The following is an 18,911-nucleotide window of genomic DNA, read 5'->3' as shown; positions in this document are numbered from 1 at the left end:
AATTGGTATGAAGGGTCTCCGCTACATTGGCCAATAACTTATATGTGGGGTTGCCCCCACATATGGTCTTTGTTTGCAGTATCTGCCGGAACAGATACTACACTTTGATCCCGGCCCGAACTGTTTCTATTTCGTACGTTATAATGGAATGTTTTAGCGTCAGCTATGCATGTGTTTGGAAAGTACATAATATACTTAAAATCTATTTCACAATTTATTTTTTTTATTTTTATTTATTGATTAAAAACAATTCAGGTTTCATATTGAGGATTTTAAAGAAAAAATAATTAAGTGAAAATGATAGACTGCAAAAATAAAAGTTAAATTAGTATGATAGAATAATCTTATCTTTATTTTGTGTCAGTTCAATATATATATATATATATATATATATATTCCGAAAATAATGCCTCCTATTTTTATTCCACCCAAATGGATCAGAGGAATTTGCAAATTGCATTATTATGATGATGACTGAACTTATGCATTTATGACCTGAAAGTTTCATCCCTCTGTTGCAGATATTGAGGGACTCTAAGAAAGCAACTCCTGTCTTGGACAGGCATCAGAAGCAGCCATGTGTCATTGAATTTCTAGCAAAAGTACATTGACAATATTGGTGACTATATAGTGGTGATGACTATGTAGAAAAAATAAATTCTGAGGCACAAAGGGTTGATTGTTTTAATGGTATTACTCCCGTTTTTGTAGCTCTTCAACTTTTTTTTTTTTTTTTTTTTTTAAATAGGAGGCTTTATTTTTGTAATAACTCATTTTATATATATATATATATATATATATATATATGTATATAATATATATATATATATATACACACACATACAAGATTATACATATATGGTCTAGTCACTTAAATTGCTTTTTATCGATAACAGTAAAATGATGTACATGAAAAAAAAATCCGATGGTAATTAATCAAAAACAAAAATTAAATAAACTTGTTAACTAACGGAAATAAAAAAAATCATATCGCATATTGCTCCCTGATGGCAATAATTATACAGGGGAATATCTCTCCCTTTTTTCTTTTCCGCTAAAGAAACTCAATGAGATGAAGGTGGAATATCTCGGTTCTCGTCCCCCAACAATTTTCGGATGTGTCTTTTGGCATGAAACTAAAAATATTCATTTAAAAATGAGAAATTTTTCTTTATTCTAGTTAATGGAAAAAACTAATGCACCCTAAACCCAACAAGTGTTTATTCACATGTCTAGTAGTAAAAATTAAGTATAATATTTGACGTTTGTGATTAAACTTTGATATTAATCAGAAATTGGCAGTTTAAAGGCGACAAAATCACACATAAATTTCACCTAGGAAAGTAGAAGTCAGTGTCAGGCTGTTTTTTTTGGGTTTTTTTTAATCTATATATATAAAAGCGAAAATGTGTGTATGTATGTATGTATGTATATAAGGGCGAATGAACTCTTTTCTGGGTCAACGGCCAACTAGCACCGTGTATATTTGTGTGTGTGTGTATATGTGTATTGGGGTGGAGAGGGCTCCCGTAAGCTATGGTGAAGGCAACCTTTCTAGGAGAAGCAAATCTCTGATTTAAAAAAACCATAAAGCGGAAGACCATTACCTGCGTTAAGCTGGTCTGCAGTTTAATTTGTTGCTGGCTATCTTGCTCTTGCTTGTTGCTGGATCTCAACATTTTGAACCGAGAGAGAGACTTAGCTGTCGTACAAAGCTAAGACTCTGTAACATCATATTTGTATAGATACTCCCTCAGGCATTTGGGCTCATGGATTTTAAATATCTGAGGGAGTGGCACTCGTCTGACAAGACGTTGCAATCATCATGTATATATATATGTATGTATGTTCGCTTTTTGTGTATGTCTGCAAAAGGCTTTTTTCCGAGGCCTTCTTTCGGGGGGGGGGGGGGTCGCTCTTTCTTAAAACTTTTTATATCACATCTAAATGATAATATCTACAACTTAACAACGGGGGTCGTATGTGTATTGAATTTGCCCGACTTTTACGAGCTTGCCGCGTCTTCGAAAAGCGAAAAGTGGGGGGAAACAATAACTGGCTTGCAGCGCAAAACTAGGTCAAACATCTTGCCACTTCCTCGCACCTGTACATTTTACTTTATAAACCTTATTTTAACACGCTTATCAATTCCTCTTCCCTCGTGCCCAAGGTGGTTAGGTGTCTGGCTTTTTTCCCCCTTTCGTTTCCACCTTCGCGTCAAGGCATTGGGGTTCAACCCTACCTTCGTACTAAAACTTTTTTTTTTTTTTTTTCTTTTACACCTCCAAACGTCCGGCCAACGTTTTTTTTTTTTTTTTGTTTTTTTTTTAACACACACACCTCCAAACACTCGGGCAACGCCAGGTACCCCCCCCCATCCCCCGCTAGTCTATAATAAAAATGGGGAAAGCCTGTTTACTTTACTAGGTGAAGCAGATTTTGAAGTATTTAAACTGGTTATGATTAAAGCTTAAAGTCAAGCATTATAATTCACTTATCTATCTGGAGACGCGAAACACGCGATCTTTGGTTATGTTACTATTATATCAGGAAAAAGGGAAATTAATCAGAATTATTCAAGCAAACAAAAAAAGGAATGAGAGAAATTGTGATGCTTTATTTACATAAAAAAATGGTACTCCTGCAGATAAAGGACCGTGCTGAAATAATAATGTTATTTTAAAATCCATTTTTAAGATGGGGGGTACTTATTTTTAATTTTTTATTTACTTTTTTTTTTTTTTTTTTACCTATTCTGTGATTTCATCTAGCAATTTGATAAACAAAATATACCGTAAAAATTGAATTTAATAATGAAAAAAACTTGTACTGTCCTTTCTCTACATAAGTACCTGTATTATCAAGACTTCTATCCAAAAATAAATAATAAAAATTATGCATAAAATCTTTAAATATACAAATGTATAAAAAAAAGAAAGAAAAAAACGTTTAAAGATTCTGCACAAGATAAAGTGTTCGTTTTTTTTTTTTTTTCTTCTTAAACAAGAGAATCATTTTTCATTGGACAACAACGTCTTATTTATTGGCTATACAAAAGATAAACAACTTTTTCATTGGAATTTAATATTTTATCGCTTTCGGCTACAGAATCATAACTAAGATTTCTTAGAATAGATAACATGTCAAATTTAGGATGTCTCCGACTTTCGAAAGAACGTATAGTGGACCATGTCTTCATTCCACAAGAAATTAGCGAGTTAAATTTGACATTTAGTTCAATTTTACCGAAAATAACAGAAGTTTGCAGTTTCCATTGGATTGATAGGGAATTCTAGCCCTTGTTTAGCATGTGAAACCCCTAGAACAATGGTTCTCAACCTTTTTTTTTTAATCATGAATTTCTTTTCTTTTTAATGTATTCTGGTGAACCCTTGTAGCTTATTTTATTTTTCAGTAATGTAAAGAAAACCAAAGAACATATATCAACAGTTTATCCTGAATGAAGACTGAACGGATATTAACGCTACATGTACCATGGAGGTCCACATGGACCCCAGTTGAGAACCATTGCCATAGAATGTTGACTAATAGAAGTAAAGTCACAGACGGATGGCATTGGGTATGCTGGAGCTGTAGGTCAGTTATTAACGTGTGAAAGGGGTATTTATTTATTTTTATTTTTTTGAAAAGAAGTTATCTGCAAATAAGGGAGATAATTATGATAGTTTTTTTTGTTGGCGTATGGTGATAAAGCAAACTGCAATCGAGAAGGAAGTTGGCATTGCATCCCCTGCCGTTGTAGATTGGAAACAATTTATTACAGAAGTTTGTGAGCAGGATATTTTAAACAAGCTAATATTGCTAGGTGGATTAGCTTTAGATAACAAGCCAAAAGTAGAAATTGATGAATCCTACTTCTTTAAGCAAAAATATAACAGAGGTAGATTTAGAAACGGGAGGGAAACATTGTTCCTGATAATTTGATCATAGATTTTGCTGGAAAGGTGTATCATATCTGATGATTGAGCTGCGTATGATAACGGTGTATATGGACATGCAACAATCATCCACGATGCTAACTTCGTCAATCCTGATGATGACAGCATCCACACACAGACAATTGAAGTTAAGATGAAGATACGTTTAAATATTAACATTTAAATTTCAGTTTTTAATTATTAAAGATACGTTAAAAATAATTAGCATTGAAATATACATTATTTTCATTAGGTTTTACAATGAACTAAAATGAAGAAAAAAAAAAAAGTTGTTCAATTATCCAATAAAAAATGCTTATTTAAGAGAAAAAACAAAAAAAAAACAAACAAACACTTTATTTTGTGCAGAATCTTTAAACGTTTTCTTTTTCTTTTTTTTTATACATTTGTATATTTAAAGATTTTTTATTATTTATTTATTTTTTGGATTTTTATTATTTATTTTTTGGATTTTTATTATTTATTTTTTGGATAAAAGTCTTGATAATACAGGTACTTATGTAGAGAGAGGACAGTACAAGTTTTTTTTATTATTATTAAATTCAATTTTTACCATATATATTGTTTATTAAATTGCTAGATGAAATTCTTATTTTTAAATGAAGGTTTTTGGTCTCATGCCAAAAGATGCATCCAGAAATTGGTGGGGACCAAAACTAAGATGTTGCACCTTTATCTCGTAGAGTTTCTTTGGCGGAAAAGAGAAAAAGGAGAAGTATTCTCCCGTATAATTATTTATAACAAAATCGTGTGATACGATTTTTTTTATTTTTGTTAATTAACAAGTTTATTTAATTATGTTTTTGATTAACATCGTTTCATTATAACAGGTTGTTTACTTTTGTTTTGTGTACGTTAATTAATAAGTTTATTTTGTTATGTAACATTGTTTTATTTTAAGTTCGTTAATTAACTGGGTTTTTTTTTTTTTTTTAACATTGCTTCAGCAATTTCCGGGACTAACTTCACCCGGCGCTTGCAGGTGTAGTATTCGTGTATTTTTTTTATTTATTTTTTTTTTATTGCTTTGCCAATTTCCGGGACTAACATCATTTAAGTATAGTTTGATCGTTAACTTTTTTTCCTTTTCATAAACTGTTTCGGCAATTTCCGGGACTTCTTGGCTATAACATTCATGTAATCTTTTTTTTTTTCTTCATTAAACATTCTTTCATTGTTCCACTGATTGTTTTTAGCGTCCCAAATTATACCTTGCAAAATATGCTTATTTTTGCCATGTTTATGCTGGTTATCTCCCCTAGATCGGAGTTTTTGTTGCCATAATCGCCGATTTATTTACATATTTTATTTATTTATTTTTTCATGTGTATTTTTACTTTTAATTTCCAGAACGCTAAAACCAACACAACTTAGAGGAATTGTACTTTTTATGAGCAACAAAGAAAATGCAACGATAATTGCAGAGGAATTGAAAATGGTATTAAAGATGCGATACGATGACTTTTTTCTTTAGTAAAGTTTATAACATTAATAACAAAATTAGTTTTAACAGCATCAAAAAAAATAAAATAAAATAAAGGAAGAAAATGATGAACCTAGTAAATTAGTTATTTCCCTTGAGTCAATATCGTATACTAGAGAGGCCAGCTTTACAATCCCTCAGTGTTTATAGTTACAAACAAATGTGGTGTTTAATATTTTAGGGGTTTTTTGGGGGGAGGGGCATTAAATTTAACCAAGTAAATTTGCTTTAATATAAAATATCAAATATTAATTAAATTAAAAAAGAAAAACTTTCTGTAGAGTTTAAGACAGATTTATCTCCCTTATTCCTAAAATTTGATCATAGTTCAAGTCATAGTTCAGTGTTTAGATTAAAAATCGTCCAATGTTGGGATTGGAAGAAAGTTAGTCCTTATATATATATATATATATATATATATATATATATATAGTATTCAAGGGTGTGAGTTCTGTTATAGAAGCGTTGATTTGTGAATAAAATAAAATACGCATCAAGTGCGCATGAAAGCCAAATTACAACTCCATCCTCAGTATCTTGTTTTTTTGGTTTTTTTTGCCATGTTGTAAAGTTGGACAAAGAAAAGTCAGTAATAAAGATCTGCGCGTTGTCTCTCAGCGGTTGTATTTTGAAATGGACTGAAGTTTATTTGTTTTAACAAGCTAGAATAAGATATCCTGCTAAACAAAACAAACATGAATAAGCTGGTCTTGAACTGAAGCTGGTCATTATCCTTAAGTGTCTAAGGTTTCTCTGTAAAAGGATTTGTCACAACCACCTGGCGTGAGGATACTTAACCCTACAAGTAAACCCTGATTAAATATCCAAAATAACATGGTATTCGCAGCCCAAATAAGATCTTATAGAATAAGAGACAACGAAATGGAGTTTCATTCTATATTCAAAAGAAACAACGCGCGGATCTTTATTACTGACTTTTCTATCTTCAACTTTACATGGCAAGAAAGAAGAAAAAAGAAACAAGATACTGACGATGGCGTTTTACTCCGAAATATATTTAAATTATAAACTTCAAGCAAGTGAAATGTTTGTTTATTTTTGTAAAATTGCGTTGTAATTTGGCTTTCAAGCGCACTTGATGCGTATTTTATTTTATATATTGTATCATTCAGACTACTATTTTCATCTTGGATTTTATTCTTCCAACGTTTCGGCCGATGTACCCTCCGATCTTATTCGGGTGTCATTATGGGGGGAGGGATGTTGATCCTAATATTATTTTTCTTTTAAACAATCCTCGAAATCTGATGATGATAGGTGGAAGCAGATAGTTAATTTTCACCTCTTAACGATGAGACGTCCAGTAATTACTGTCAGGCTATTAAACCTATGTGAAATTCCGTATGACTGCAGATAAACAAGATATGTTTATGTATACTTTTCTATAAAAACGTAATTTTTACTTAGGAAACCTGAAAATCCAAGGCAACTGTTTATTTACATTTTAAAATCTAATGGAGACTAAACTCATAATTCCAGTTGTGTAAGCTGGGTTTTCACAATAGCAGTGTTGCGCTCGCATTTAGGGCTTGGTACTTCTAACAAAACTGCATGTTTGATCTTTCAACAGCTCAGCTTGTGTGGCAGAGATAAACAATTGAATTTTTCTGTGTAAATCGTCATTCTGCTGACATACTAATTCTCACCAAAGCTGTCTCATCAACAGCAGCTTACTTAGCTATATAAAAAGGCTGTGTTTAAAAACAAAATTTTTTGTACAGCTGTTGTTTTTGTTGTTGAGCATCATTCATTAATTTTGAATGAATCTGATGGTTGTTGTTGACATTAATTTCCCCTGATATCTTTCTGGTTAGAATTCTTTCGAACATTTACAGGAGGAACCACGTAACCATTTTATTTGTTGTTGAGCCTCATTCATTTGAAATGAATTCGAGGAGTTTTGTTGGCATTCTTTTCTCTCAATATCTTTCCAGTTTGAATTTTTTCTAGAAAGACTGCTACCATGTGTCAGCATTTCTAAGCGAAATACATTTTTGTGGAAGAAACTGGATTCGAACTTGGCACACCCAGATTGTCAGTTTGTGTCATGAACCACTTCGCCATTTGGACTGGTACACTATCCACTAGTCTCTTCCTTTTACACATGATTAAAAAAAGATTCGGTTGTTGACATTCGTTTTCCTGATATATTTTTAATTAGAATTCTTTCTAGAAAGGCGTTGGGTGCTTAAGGGAGTAACCAGTTGAAGGTTGCCAACATCTAAGTGAAAGCGTTTTTGTGGAATGAAACTGCTGCTGTTTTCTTTAAGTGAATCAAATTTCTGCATAGAGCTAATCGTATCTCAGGATTATGTACTTTGACCTCAAGTGCAACAAGGCTCAGCAGTTGCATACAAAGTCGGGGAAGGTTTGGACTCCATTGATTTGTGGTTTCACACCCGACATATCTCTGCTGACTTCATGTGGAAGCAGAAACAAACAAAGGATGCCGGATCTGGAATGGTCCTGTGAGCAGGATTGCAGCTCTATCAGCACTTTGTGGCAAATCTGTTTATCATGAGTGGCCCAGCTAAGAACCAAAGTTTCAGACGAGATAGCTCTGACACTATGTTGCCATTACCCCTGTCATGGTGAAGAAGGGTTGGACTTTAAAGAGAGACTGCTGTTGATGTGGCTGCTTTGGTGAGATATGGTTGGACAGCAGAATGACAATGTACACAAAAAGATAAAATCACCTGCACTGAGGATTGAAGCTTCAACCTCTGGAAGTGTAACTTACATCTGAAGTTTGCCAAGCACTTTATTTTTCTGGATAATTCTTGTATGTTATTTTTAAATATACAATCTTATATAGCTCACTCAGCTACTTGCTACAGATTACAATATCGAATTTATAAAACTCGATATGTCTATTTCCATTTCTTTTCAAACTGCACCTCCTCATAGATGTAAGATTTCAGAGTGGTCTGAAGTGGATCAAATGATTGCATTTTTCATGGACTGTTGTTTTATATATGTATATATTTGTTTTCAAATATGATTATCCACTGACACATGTTTCATCGTCTACAACTCATCAGAGGGGCTGAATCTAGTGAAATTCGAAATCGGGACCCAAGAGTTAGAAGCCTAAACCTTTACCACTGAGCTGTATCACGTTTTATGTAGATGTTATTTGTTTTGCGATACTTTAGAATGAAAATCAGTTATCTTCTATAAATATAAAAGCGAAAATGTATGTATGTTCGCTTTTTGTGTATATCTGAGAAAGGCGGACTCACTTCTTAAAACTTTATATCACATCTAAATGATAATATCTACAAGTTAACGAGGGTCGCCTGTCTATTTAATTTGCTCGACTTTGAAAAGATAAATATTCAACATTTTTCGCTTGCCACATGTGGATTAGGCTTTTTCGTATAATAAAAGCGGAACTAATTCTGACGGTATTTTCCCCGGTCGGTCGCGATCGCCAGAAATGTCCAAAAGCAATCAGCTTTGATCAATGTGGAGTTTCTCCTTATATTGCTATTCAATTTGGACAATCCCCTTTTTATGGGGAGTTGGTTTCTCCCCCAACATCTTGGGGAAACAAAAAAAAAAGAAGAAGCGTTCCTGCAGTAAATAAAATACTACCCTGCAGTAAAAGTTGACCTCATTAAGTCATTAAAACGTGCACCTGCCAATTCTAAATACTTAAATAAATTCAAATCTGTTTGACAATAGCTCAAACAGTAGGAAATGCGGCTGGAGCGCTAAATGTTTTGGTTTCAATTCTAGCTGATGACACCCAGGTCTTTTTTTTTTAACTTTTGAAATCGGTACAATATATTGGGTACAATATAATAATAAATAGAAAATTGTTTCTATAATAATAAATTTGAAATTTGCGTAAATTTAAAAATCATATTTAAGTGTTTTATGACTGGACAATGCCAAGCGACCTGCTAATCTATTTACATATATATATTTTTCCCCATATTTTTGACAAGATAAACCTGTCATAGATTTTTTTTTAATATACAATCTTACTGCTTATCACTGTTCATTATTACTCTCTCTCTCTCTCTCTCTCTCTCTCTCTCTCTCTTATATATATATATAATGAAATAAGAATTACAGTTAAGTTTACCAAAATAATCCAAGATGGCAAAACTAAAGTATATAATAAATATTAAAGAATTAATATTTACAAAGTAATCTCAACCAGATGTAAAAGCTCGATAAAAACAAATAAGAGATAATCACCCTATTCCCTCTGCTTCACTTTTTGTTATCAAGTAAGATCTATGACTTGTAGTTTCATGAAATACTTTTGCAAGCAAAATCCGATCCCACATTTTGCTAAATCCTACCCTCTGATGAGAAGGAAAGCATTTCTTCAAAACTCCGCAGATTAAGGACTATTCACTTATTTAGTGTTTCCTTTTTAAAATTAAATGTGCTTTTAACTCTTTTTCAAAGTGTTTTTTTAATGTTTTTTTTAACTACTTGTTCTTATATATATAAGTTAAAAGCATAAAGAGTAAAGTTACATGGGAACTTTATATTATCAAATCAATAAGGGTTGCAGAAAGAGAAATAAGACCATGGCATGTTGAAGCTAAATGTTTCTCATCAGAAGAGAAGAAAAATGGCATTATATAAAGATAAGGATAAAAAACACTGACTGAAAACGTGATACAGCTCAGTGGTAAAGGTTTAGGCTTCTAATTCTTCGGTCCTGATTTCGAATTTCACTAGATTCAGCCACTCTGATGAGTTGTAGACGACGAAACAGGTGTCAGATTAGAAATGAAAAAAAAAAAAACTTTGGTGGGGGACATAATATTATAGAGAGAAAAGCAATAAAGAAAATGGAAGAAAAAAAAAGATAAAAATTTTTTTTTTATTTAATTAAAATCATTTTTTTTATTTAAAGCATTTTTTTGTTGCTCTCTTTAATCAGGTAGCTTTTCTTTCTTTTTTTTATCCTGATAGGGTTGTCTCCTCATTGAAAATGTATTTTTCAGCTTAATTTTTTACTAATATATATATATATGCACACTTTTTTTCTTGTATTTTTGTTTGACATCCTAAGGTTGGAGGTTACATCGGCCGAAACGTTGTGTGAATAACACTAAGTACGAATAATACGAATTATCAATCCTCATCTCAAAAAAAAAAAAAATACAGAAACATAAGACAAAATTTTGTTTTATCTCTGTCACACGAGCTGGGCTGAGCTGCTGAAAGATCAAACATCCGATTTTGTTAAAAGGATTGCCGAGCTGTAAAATTGATAGTGTTTCGAAGTACAACGTCTTGCTATTACTAAAGCATTCAAGATTGCCACTGCATTCTGAATCTTTCCTAACTTTTTCAGCGAGTTTGTGCGTGTCATGTTGTTCCATATTAAAGGCCTACCCATGATAGGGCACCTGAGGCCTTTTTTTTTTTTTTTTTTTTTTTTTCAAAAGCTCCTCTTCAATCTATGTTCATATTGAATAACCGCAAGAAGCGGGATGTGACACAAGGTCGGTTTAATGTTTGGGATGAATGGTTAGAGCTGTGCTTTTCAAGGGTCAGGCTTATTTACAGTAATCCCTAGCTCTTCAATATTGCTTACCCCCCCTCTCCCTTTTTCCAAAAAGAGAATTTGGGAGATGTCAGAAAAGATGAGCTCAGTAAATATCGAGAACAAATATAGCATTTATATTAATTTCTGTTTGTCTTTCGTGTTAAAATGAGATTACATTGGATGGTGAAGCAACTTTTGTCGACAAATTTGTTGGATAAATACAGGTCAGGTTAAAAATTTTTTTTTTTTTTTTTTTTTTTTTTTTTACACAAGGGGTATAACTTATCTCACTTTATTTGTAAAACGTTTTTTGTACGTACCTGACCCAATTTCTGCATCAGCGTCTTCTGGCTTGATTACGTAAGCAGCCAAAAAAGATCTATGCATACACAGCTAGAGACGACAAAAAAAAAAAGCAAAAAAAAAAAACACCAACAAAACAAAACGCCTGAAAAAAAAAGAAAACACGTGAAAACAAAACTGAAAAAAAAGTAGTTACCGCAATTTTTTTCATAAGCGTTCAAATAAGTTTTTTCTTTTTTTTTTTTTTTTTTCATGACAAAAACGTGGAAATAACTAAAATTTTCTTTTCTAAAGAAAGAAAAGTGTTGCAATAGCTTTTGTCTCCCCCAAATCTGTTTTTAGACGGGGGGGGGGGCTTTTTGTTACTTCAAAAGATTTTCTGCTGATATTTGTTGATTGCTGATGTGAAGTTGGGTCACGTTTTGGAAAAATATCCATTTTTGGAGGTAGCTAAAGGGAAACAACTTTTTTCAGTGAAAGAAGAAAAATTTTCAAGGAAGTGAAAAAAAATGAATTACAACTCTTGCTTAGGGTAGTAATTGTCTGTATTTTTGAGATGAGGTGTTTTCATTGATTGAGATTGTCGGACTGACTTCCTCATCCTGGTTGTTATTGTCACATATTCTAGTGACATATGGCCGAGTGGTCCTAGACGTTGTATCAAAGTTTACAGTTACCCAAAGGTGCTGAGTTCAATCCTGAACGAAGGCAGTGAAAAAGTAACATTCAAAACAGAGAATCAACAACTATGTCCCAAAGCCTAGCTGGAGTCCGAACACGGTACTCCTGTAATAATAATGAAGGGTTGGGTTTGAGACTCTTAACAAACGGTTCCCCAGTCTGATACAAAACACCTGGCGAAGGCTGGAGGGCAAAACGGCCGAAACGTTGTGACAATAACAACCAAGATGAGGAAGTCAGTCTGACAATCTCAATCTTGCTTAGGGCTTAGTGATAAATTTTTAAAAACTGCCCTAAAATGCTACAATGGTTTACGATAATATTGATATGCCACTCTAAATGGTTGGGTTCATGAGGAGGCACTAACTGTATCGATTTAGGACCATAAAGTAAAAATTTACCCAATTTTTTTCAATTTTTTTTTTTTTTTTTTTTTTTTTTTTTTGATAAATTTTACCTTACGCTACAACAGAAGACTGACCACTTTAATTTGTTTTTTTTAGGGGTATTCAAGGTCGCTGACAATGAATTTGATAATCAAACACGCCGCAAATTTACCGTTTGCATGGTATGAACCCCTAGACCTTGGGACTATTTTGTGCCATTTCACCGCCTTCGGTAGTGTTTTTCTTACATAATACGTTCGCGTGCGAACGAGCGTAGTGTGGTGTCGTATCACATCGCGTAGGAATCTTTCAAATAAGAAAGTTTTAAAAAAATATGTGGTTTTTTGATTTATCAAAAAATAAAGTTTTCACGGCCGGTTTGTAAAAACATAACCAAACATTTTTATGTTTTTCGTTCTTTTTAGGTATTCCACTAACAGGTGCTTCTGCAGTTTAATTAACCGTTTTTCCGTAAGTAATGTGCCGACAGAAGCACCTGTTAATGGAATACCTCCTCCCCTAAAAAAAACGAAAAACATAAAAATGTTTGGTGGTTATGTTTTGGTAAACCGCTTGTGAAAACTTTTTTGATCAATTTAAAAGCATTAAAACTACGTAAGACAAAAAAAAAAAAAGAAAATAAATAAATAAACCACATTCTTTTTTTTAAGCTTTACTTTAAATGACCGCTTAAAGATTCCTACGCGATATAAGACTCCCCACTACGCCCGTTTGCGCATGAACGTATCATGTAAGAAAAACACTACCGAAGGCGGCGAAATGACACAAAATAGTCCCAAGGTCTAGGGGTTCATACCATACAAACGGTAAATTTGCGGCTGGTTTGATTATCAGATTCGTTGTCAGCTACCTCGAATACCCCTAAAAAAAACAAATTAAAGTGGTCAGTATTCTGTTGTAGCGTAAGGTAACATTTACCTTTTTTTTTTTTTTTTTTTTTTTTTTTTTTTTTTTTTGCTTAAAATGTTTAACATGAAAACTTTTAAAGTTATGTTGAAAAAAAAAAAAAAAACTAAATATAAGTTGAAATAAGTTATCTCCCCTGATATACGATTTTTGCCATCCTAAAGTGAAAAAAGAAAAATGGAGCCTGACTTCATACTTTTTGAGACAATCATTTTGAATACAAAAAATAAATAAATAAAAAATAACATGAATAAATAAACATACAAATAATTATATTGCACCAAAAGACTTGGTGCCCTCATTCAATTGTATAATTTTACCGACGCTTCAAAATGAAATTGTTAACTTCTGCTGAATACATCCCTAAAATGGTGATGAACAATCCTTGTGATATTTTCAAACTATTTTCTACCGCCAAAGTTACTTAGAATTAATAATAAAAAAGACCAAACAAACAGAAAAAGGCCAAAAATAAGACAAAAAAAAAAAAAAAAGTGGGGGGAGTTTTCTCACCCAATCCACTAAAATGAAAAAAAAAAAAAATTGGAGTTCAAACAACTAAAGGGAAGTAATTCAGTTCAAAAGAAAAAAAAATGAAAGGGGAGTAACTCCATACTGCCAATTATTTATACTTTTAATTGAAATTATTACTTTTTTCTTTTTCTTTTTTTTTGTATATAGTGAAAGTCTGAACGGCATGTTAATCTTTTTTTTTTTTTCTGAACATAATTTGTTATATATATATATATATTAATGGTACTTCAGGAGCAAGGGACGCATATCTTGGCCGGAACAGTTTACGATTTTAAGAAAAAAAAAAAAAAAATTAAAATGATATACTTCTGCAGAATAGTGTTTGCATTATCCTCGTCATATTCTAGGCAGGTTGTGTAAACTGCTGGAAGGTGCCGAAACGCTTTAACCAATGAAATCTCAGCAGCCGACACTTGGCAAATGATATCTTCTGTTTATAATATCTTTATTATACGGTAATCATTTTCAATCATAATTATATTTTTTTTCTCCTTAATTTTTAACTGTTTGCTTACGTTTTGAACATTTGCCATTGTTTTCAAAAAAAAAAAAAAAAGTTTTCATTTAGCACCCTCTGGGGGAATATGCCAATGATGATAAAGTGGTCCCTATTCTGTAAAAGCACCAAAAAAAAAAAAAAAAAAAAAAAAAGGTAAAAAAGGTAAAAACTCAAATTGCAACAAATGCAAAAAGAAATGCAATTTTTAGTTAGGGTAAAAAAAGTTTTTTGTTCCTCAAAAATAGATAAAATTGATTTTAAGATGGAACACGTATATCAAATCTGTTGCCAAGGCCGCTGGAAAAATGGTGGGATCTTTCTATCGATCCAGTAGATATCTCACTGCTGATGCTATTCTCTATCTATATAAGAGCCAGGTACGTCCAAGGATGGAATACTGTTGCCACATCTGGGCAGGAGCTGCTAGAAAGGACTTGTCCTGCCTTGATAGAGTTCAAAATAGACTTCGTAGCCTCGTAGGAGATGTCCTTTTCTCCTCCTTACAACCTCTATCTCACAGAAGAGATGTTGCGAGTTTGTCTCTGATGTATCGTTATTTTCATGGAAAGTGTTCAACTGAGCTTCAATCTATGGTCCCCCCTCGCCAAACTTTCACAAGAAACACTCGTCTAGCTGTAAACACTATCAATAATTTCCCCCACTCTTTATCTGTGCCTAAACCTAAACATAGATTCCATGAACAAAGCTTCTTTCTTAGAACTGCACGCCTGTGGAATTGTTTTCAGTTTTCCTGCTTTCCGGCTGACTACAATATGGTTGTGTTCAAGTCTAAAGTAAATAAGTTCTTGATGAGCCGTTCCATATAAGTTATTAAATTTACCAAATTTTCATTACTAATGATTACTATATTGACCAACTTCTACTGTACACTCTTTAGCCCTTATCCTTGAGTGGCCTCTGGGCCTTGATAATGTGGTGATGCCTTTGTAAAAAAAAAAAAAAAAAAAAAAAAAAAAATCACAATCAGAAAAATTCAGGCCGATATGGGTCTTCTCCTTCAGAAGTACCAAAATTGTTTTAGAAGGATGAATTATTCTTTAACACAAAACAAGTTGTATTTTGGAGGTGTATATTTCTTAACCGAGCTCCCTAAATTTTAAAATTAATGGTTGGCAATTTTTATTGAAGAAAAAATAAATAAAAAAAAAAAAAAAAATGATGAAATGTAAATATCGAATGTGTCTTCCCAAATTGTAAGGCATTGTTTAATGCCATTGAACAAACAAAAAGTCAGTTTTAAAATATTCAAATTTATTTTTTAGATTTTAAATTCCAAAATCGATAACATTTTTTTTTATGAAGAAAAAAAAAATGGTTCTATCAAATAATTATATAATTTAAGAACAATTGTTATAAAACGTTTTTACTATGAATGACTTTGTTCTTTCTTTAAAAATAAAATTTTTTAGTGTTATAGAAAATTATTAACTATTAATTTGCTGTTGTTATTATTTATTAAATAATAATAAATTATTTATTTATTAAATAAATAATTTATTTATTTCGTGCTGATTTAGAATTAGATTTGATTAAAAAAAACAAAAAATTAAAAAATATCTTTTTGATGATCACTAGTCACAGAATGAACATGTCATATTCCAAAAATCAACGTAAATTAATCAAGTTTTTTTTTTTTTATTATTAAGAAAATCAAATTTTTCGATTTTAGTGACTAAAAGTTTTAATTATTTTGAATACAAACAAAATCATTATAGTCAAATTGTTGTCCTTGAATTTTAGCAAAATTTTAAACAATATGGCCACTTTCAGCCTCCTCTCTTCCTCATAAAATTTGATTTAAAAAAAAAAAATACTTGACCAATTTAAATGATTTCTGGAATATGACATCTTCGTTTCATGCACATCCTACAGAGTTTCCTGTGTTTTTGCTTTTTAACTCTAATTCTAAATGAGCAGAATTTATTAATGTTGTTGTAGTTGAAATGTTTGATGGTCGCAGACAGAGAAGAAGCAAAAAATAAAGTACAAATGGTTGTACACTGGTTTTGTTGCATATCACTAAACTAAGAATTATTTCTATTTTAAATCAATCTAGTATTATCCATGTAAAATTGAAAAATGCACACTTAAAATGTGTCAACATTATAGCAATAAGCTAAATCTAAACAAAATGGCCACCAAATTTGATCTGATGTCGTTTTTATCTAAACCTGGAACTCGAATTTTCACTCAAAAATGATTCCTCATGCAATAATACTTATCAATAAAATATGAATTAATTTCACAAAAACATAAAAAGCATTTTTAATGCCTATACAGATTTTTCTTGCATTCTGACTGTGACCGTTACACGTTATCAAACTTTTTTTAAAAAGTCATCCTTGATTATCTGCCCTTGAATCTGAGTCAGACATTGTATTTAAAAAAATTTTTTCCAGTTATTGTTCTTTTATTTCTCTTTTCAGATAAAAGATTGATAAAAAATATAAATAAATTGGATCGAAATGTGTAAGTAAAAAATGTAAAGTAGTCGAGGACTACTTGGCAACATCTTTTTTTTAATCAGCTAATACATTGAGGTGAGGGGAGGACATCACTCCTTTTCTAATTATTATTATTGGAATTATAATCAAGAAAGAAAAAAATTTTTTCCGTGATTATCTGCCCTTGAATCAAATTTTTTTATAAAGAAGATGAAACCAAAAAACAAGATTTGAAGACTTCCTTTTAATTAGCTACTGCTGATATTTTTAGTGCGGCGTATGATAACAAAATATTAATTATGTTATAAATAGTTGCATAGTCGCACTCAAATATCACTGCTTAGTTATAAATCACACAATATGTTGTGAAACAATAAGTGTCCATGAAGAAACGACAACTATTTAATGCAAACGAAATCTATTGAACAGAAAAACAAATACAGCAAATAAAAATTGTTATTCATATTCGGATTCTGCGAATTACTGTTCTCATATTGAGTGCCATTTTCACAACATTTTGGTCAATGTAACCTCCGGCTAGGTGAATCTTGTTAAACTCGGTAATTTGGACAGAATTTCGGACGGAACCCTTTATTTGTTTCACGGGAGTAGCATACTCTCGTTCCATGAACCATAACTGGATAGAGGTCCTAAGTTATTCTCTATTGAATTCTCTGAGAATTGAAACTTTAACCTTCAGGACAATATCACTTTCACAATTGATTTTTCCAGGTACTCTAACAACTGCAGCACGGGTCCTTGCAGGCAAAAATTCAGAAATGTAAGTCAGATTGGCCAGTGTGCATAACTTGTAGATGACTCGAGACATATTCTCACGTTTTTTTTTGTCGTAAGTTTATGAGTACATTATTATCTGTAAGGTGGACACTACAATCAATGTTTATCAGATGCTGTGGTTCTTGTGTGCGATCATACCTGTGCCCCAAACTGGTCGCCTTATCCCACAGTTGCAATCAAATATCGCTGCTTAGTCATAAATCACACAATATGTTGTGCAACAATAAATGTCCATGAAGAAAGAATACAACTACTAAAGGCAAACAAAATATATTGAACAAAACAAAATATAGCAAATAAAAATTGTGATTCATATTATTTGAATTCTTTGGATTACTGTTCTCATCTTGAGTGTCATTTTCACAATGCTTCGATCGATGTTATATCTGACCTTCATCAGGCGTATCTTGTCGAACTCTAGAATGTTTCTTTTGAACTCGGGAATCTGGACGGAATTGTGAATGGAACCCTTTATTTACTTCAGAGGCAGCATGCTCTCGTTCCATTACCTTTGACTGGATAGAGGTTCTGAGTAATTTGCAATTGTATTTTTTAGCTGCCCACACTGAGGATTGAACCTTCAGTCTTCAGGAGAAGATCACTTTTACAATTGATTTTTCCAGATACTCTAAGCATTGAGGCACGGGGGCAGTAGTCTGAAAATTCGAAACAATACAAGTAACTCATCAAAAAATCAGAAACGTGAAGGTATTGTTTGGAAGAAACAGCTTATTTTGTAGACTTGTATACAATTGTGTTTATCAGCTGTTTTCACTTGTGTGGCATTTCATTCTGGCCTCCAGAAAATGTCAGGTTATTAGGGTAGAATGAGCATACCCTATTTCAGGATTTTCCATTGTATCGGGCCCCTCTCATTGATGTGAGGCCCCATTATCTGAATTGTATTTAATTCAAATAAACTATTCCAAATAATCAACATTTGACATTTAACGACTTAGCATTTCGATGTCACATTATGGTTGAGCATCACATATCTTCATTTTTCATTTGTTGATCACTCGTCGATTTGAAACCGACGGTACCGATGTTATGTTCTGTAAAGACATGAATTGAAATCAATATAGGTACAATAAAAAATGTGACAAACATGCTTAGCAACAAAATCTCATCCCTTCACTATTGAGGTCCCTAAATGCCAAAAAGCTTTGTACTTTAATAGTTTCTACCCTTGAACAGCTAAACTTTGGAATTTCCTTCCTGCTACCTGCTTCCCTAAATGTACTAATATGCAGAAGGTAATAATGTAAACCAGCATCTTGTTAATTTTTCCTAGGCCCCAAATAGAAGCCTCCTGCACCAAAGTGACGATATGC

General features: G+C 32.2%; 1 protein-coding gene across 1 annotated transcript in view; it reads right to left on the bottom strand.

Moving 5' to 3' along the window:
* Window positions 1-12,417, bottom strand: part of LOC145247936 (uncharacterized) — a 70,250-nt gene extending 57,833 nt beyond the window's left edge. Inside the window, exon 1 of the mRNA XM_080109575.1 lies at window positions 11,305-12,417. Within this exon, the coding sequence (XP_079965701.1) occupies window positions 11,305-11,371 (67 nt within the window). The 5' untranslated portion in view covers window positions 11,372-12,417. The remainder of the gene's footprint in view (window positions 1-11,304) is intronic.
* Between the last annotated feature and the right edge of the window lie 6,494 nt (window positions 12,418-18,911).

The sequence above is a fragment of the Euprymna scolopes genome, chromosome 26 (genome assembly GCF_053919585.1).
Source record: "Euprymna scolopes isolate OS-2025 chromosome 26, ASM5391958v1, whole genome shotgun sequence".
NCBI classification, from domain to species: domain Eukaryota; kingdom Metazoa; phylum Mollusca; class Cephalopoda; order Sepiida; family Sepiolidae; genus Euprymna; species Euprymna scolopes.
The sequence above is the reverse complement of the archived record's forward strand: the minus strand, read 5'-3'. Positions and strand labels throughout refer to the sequence as shown.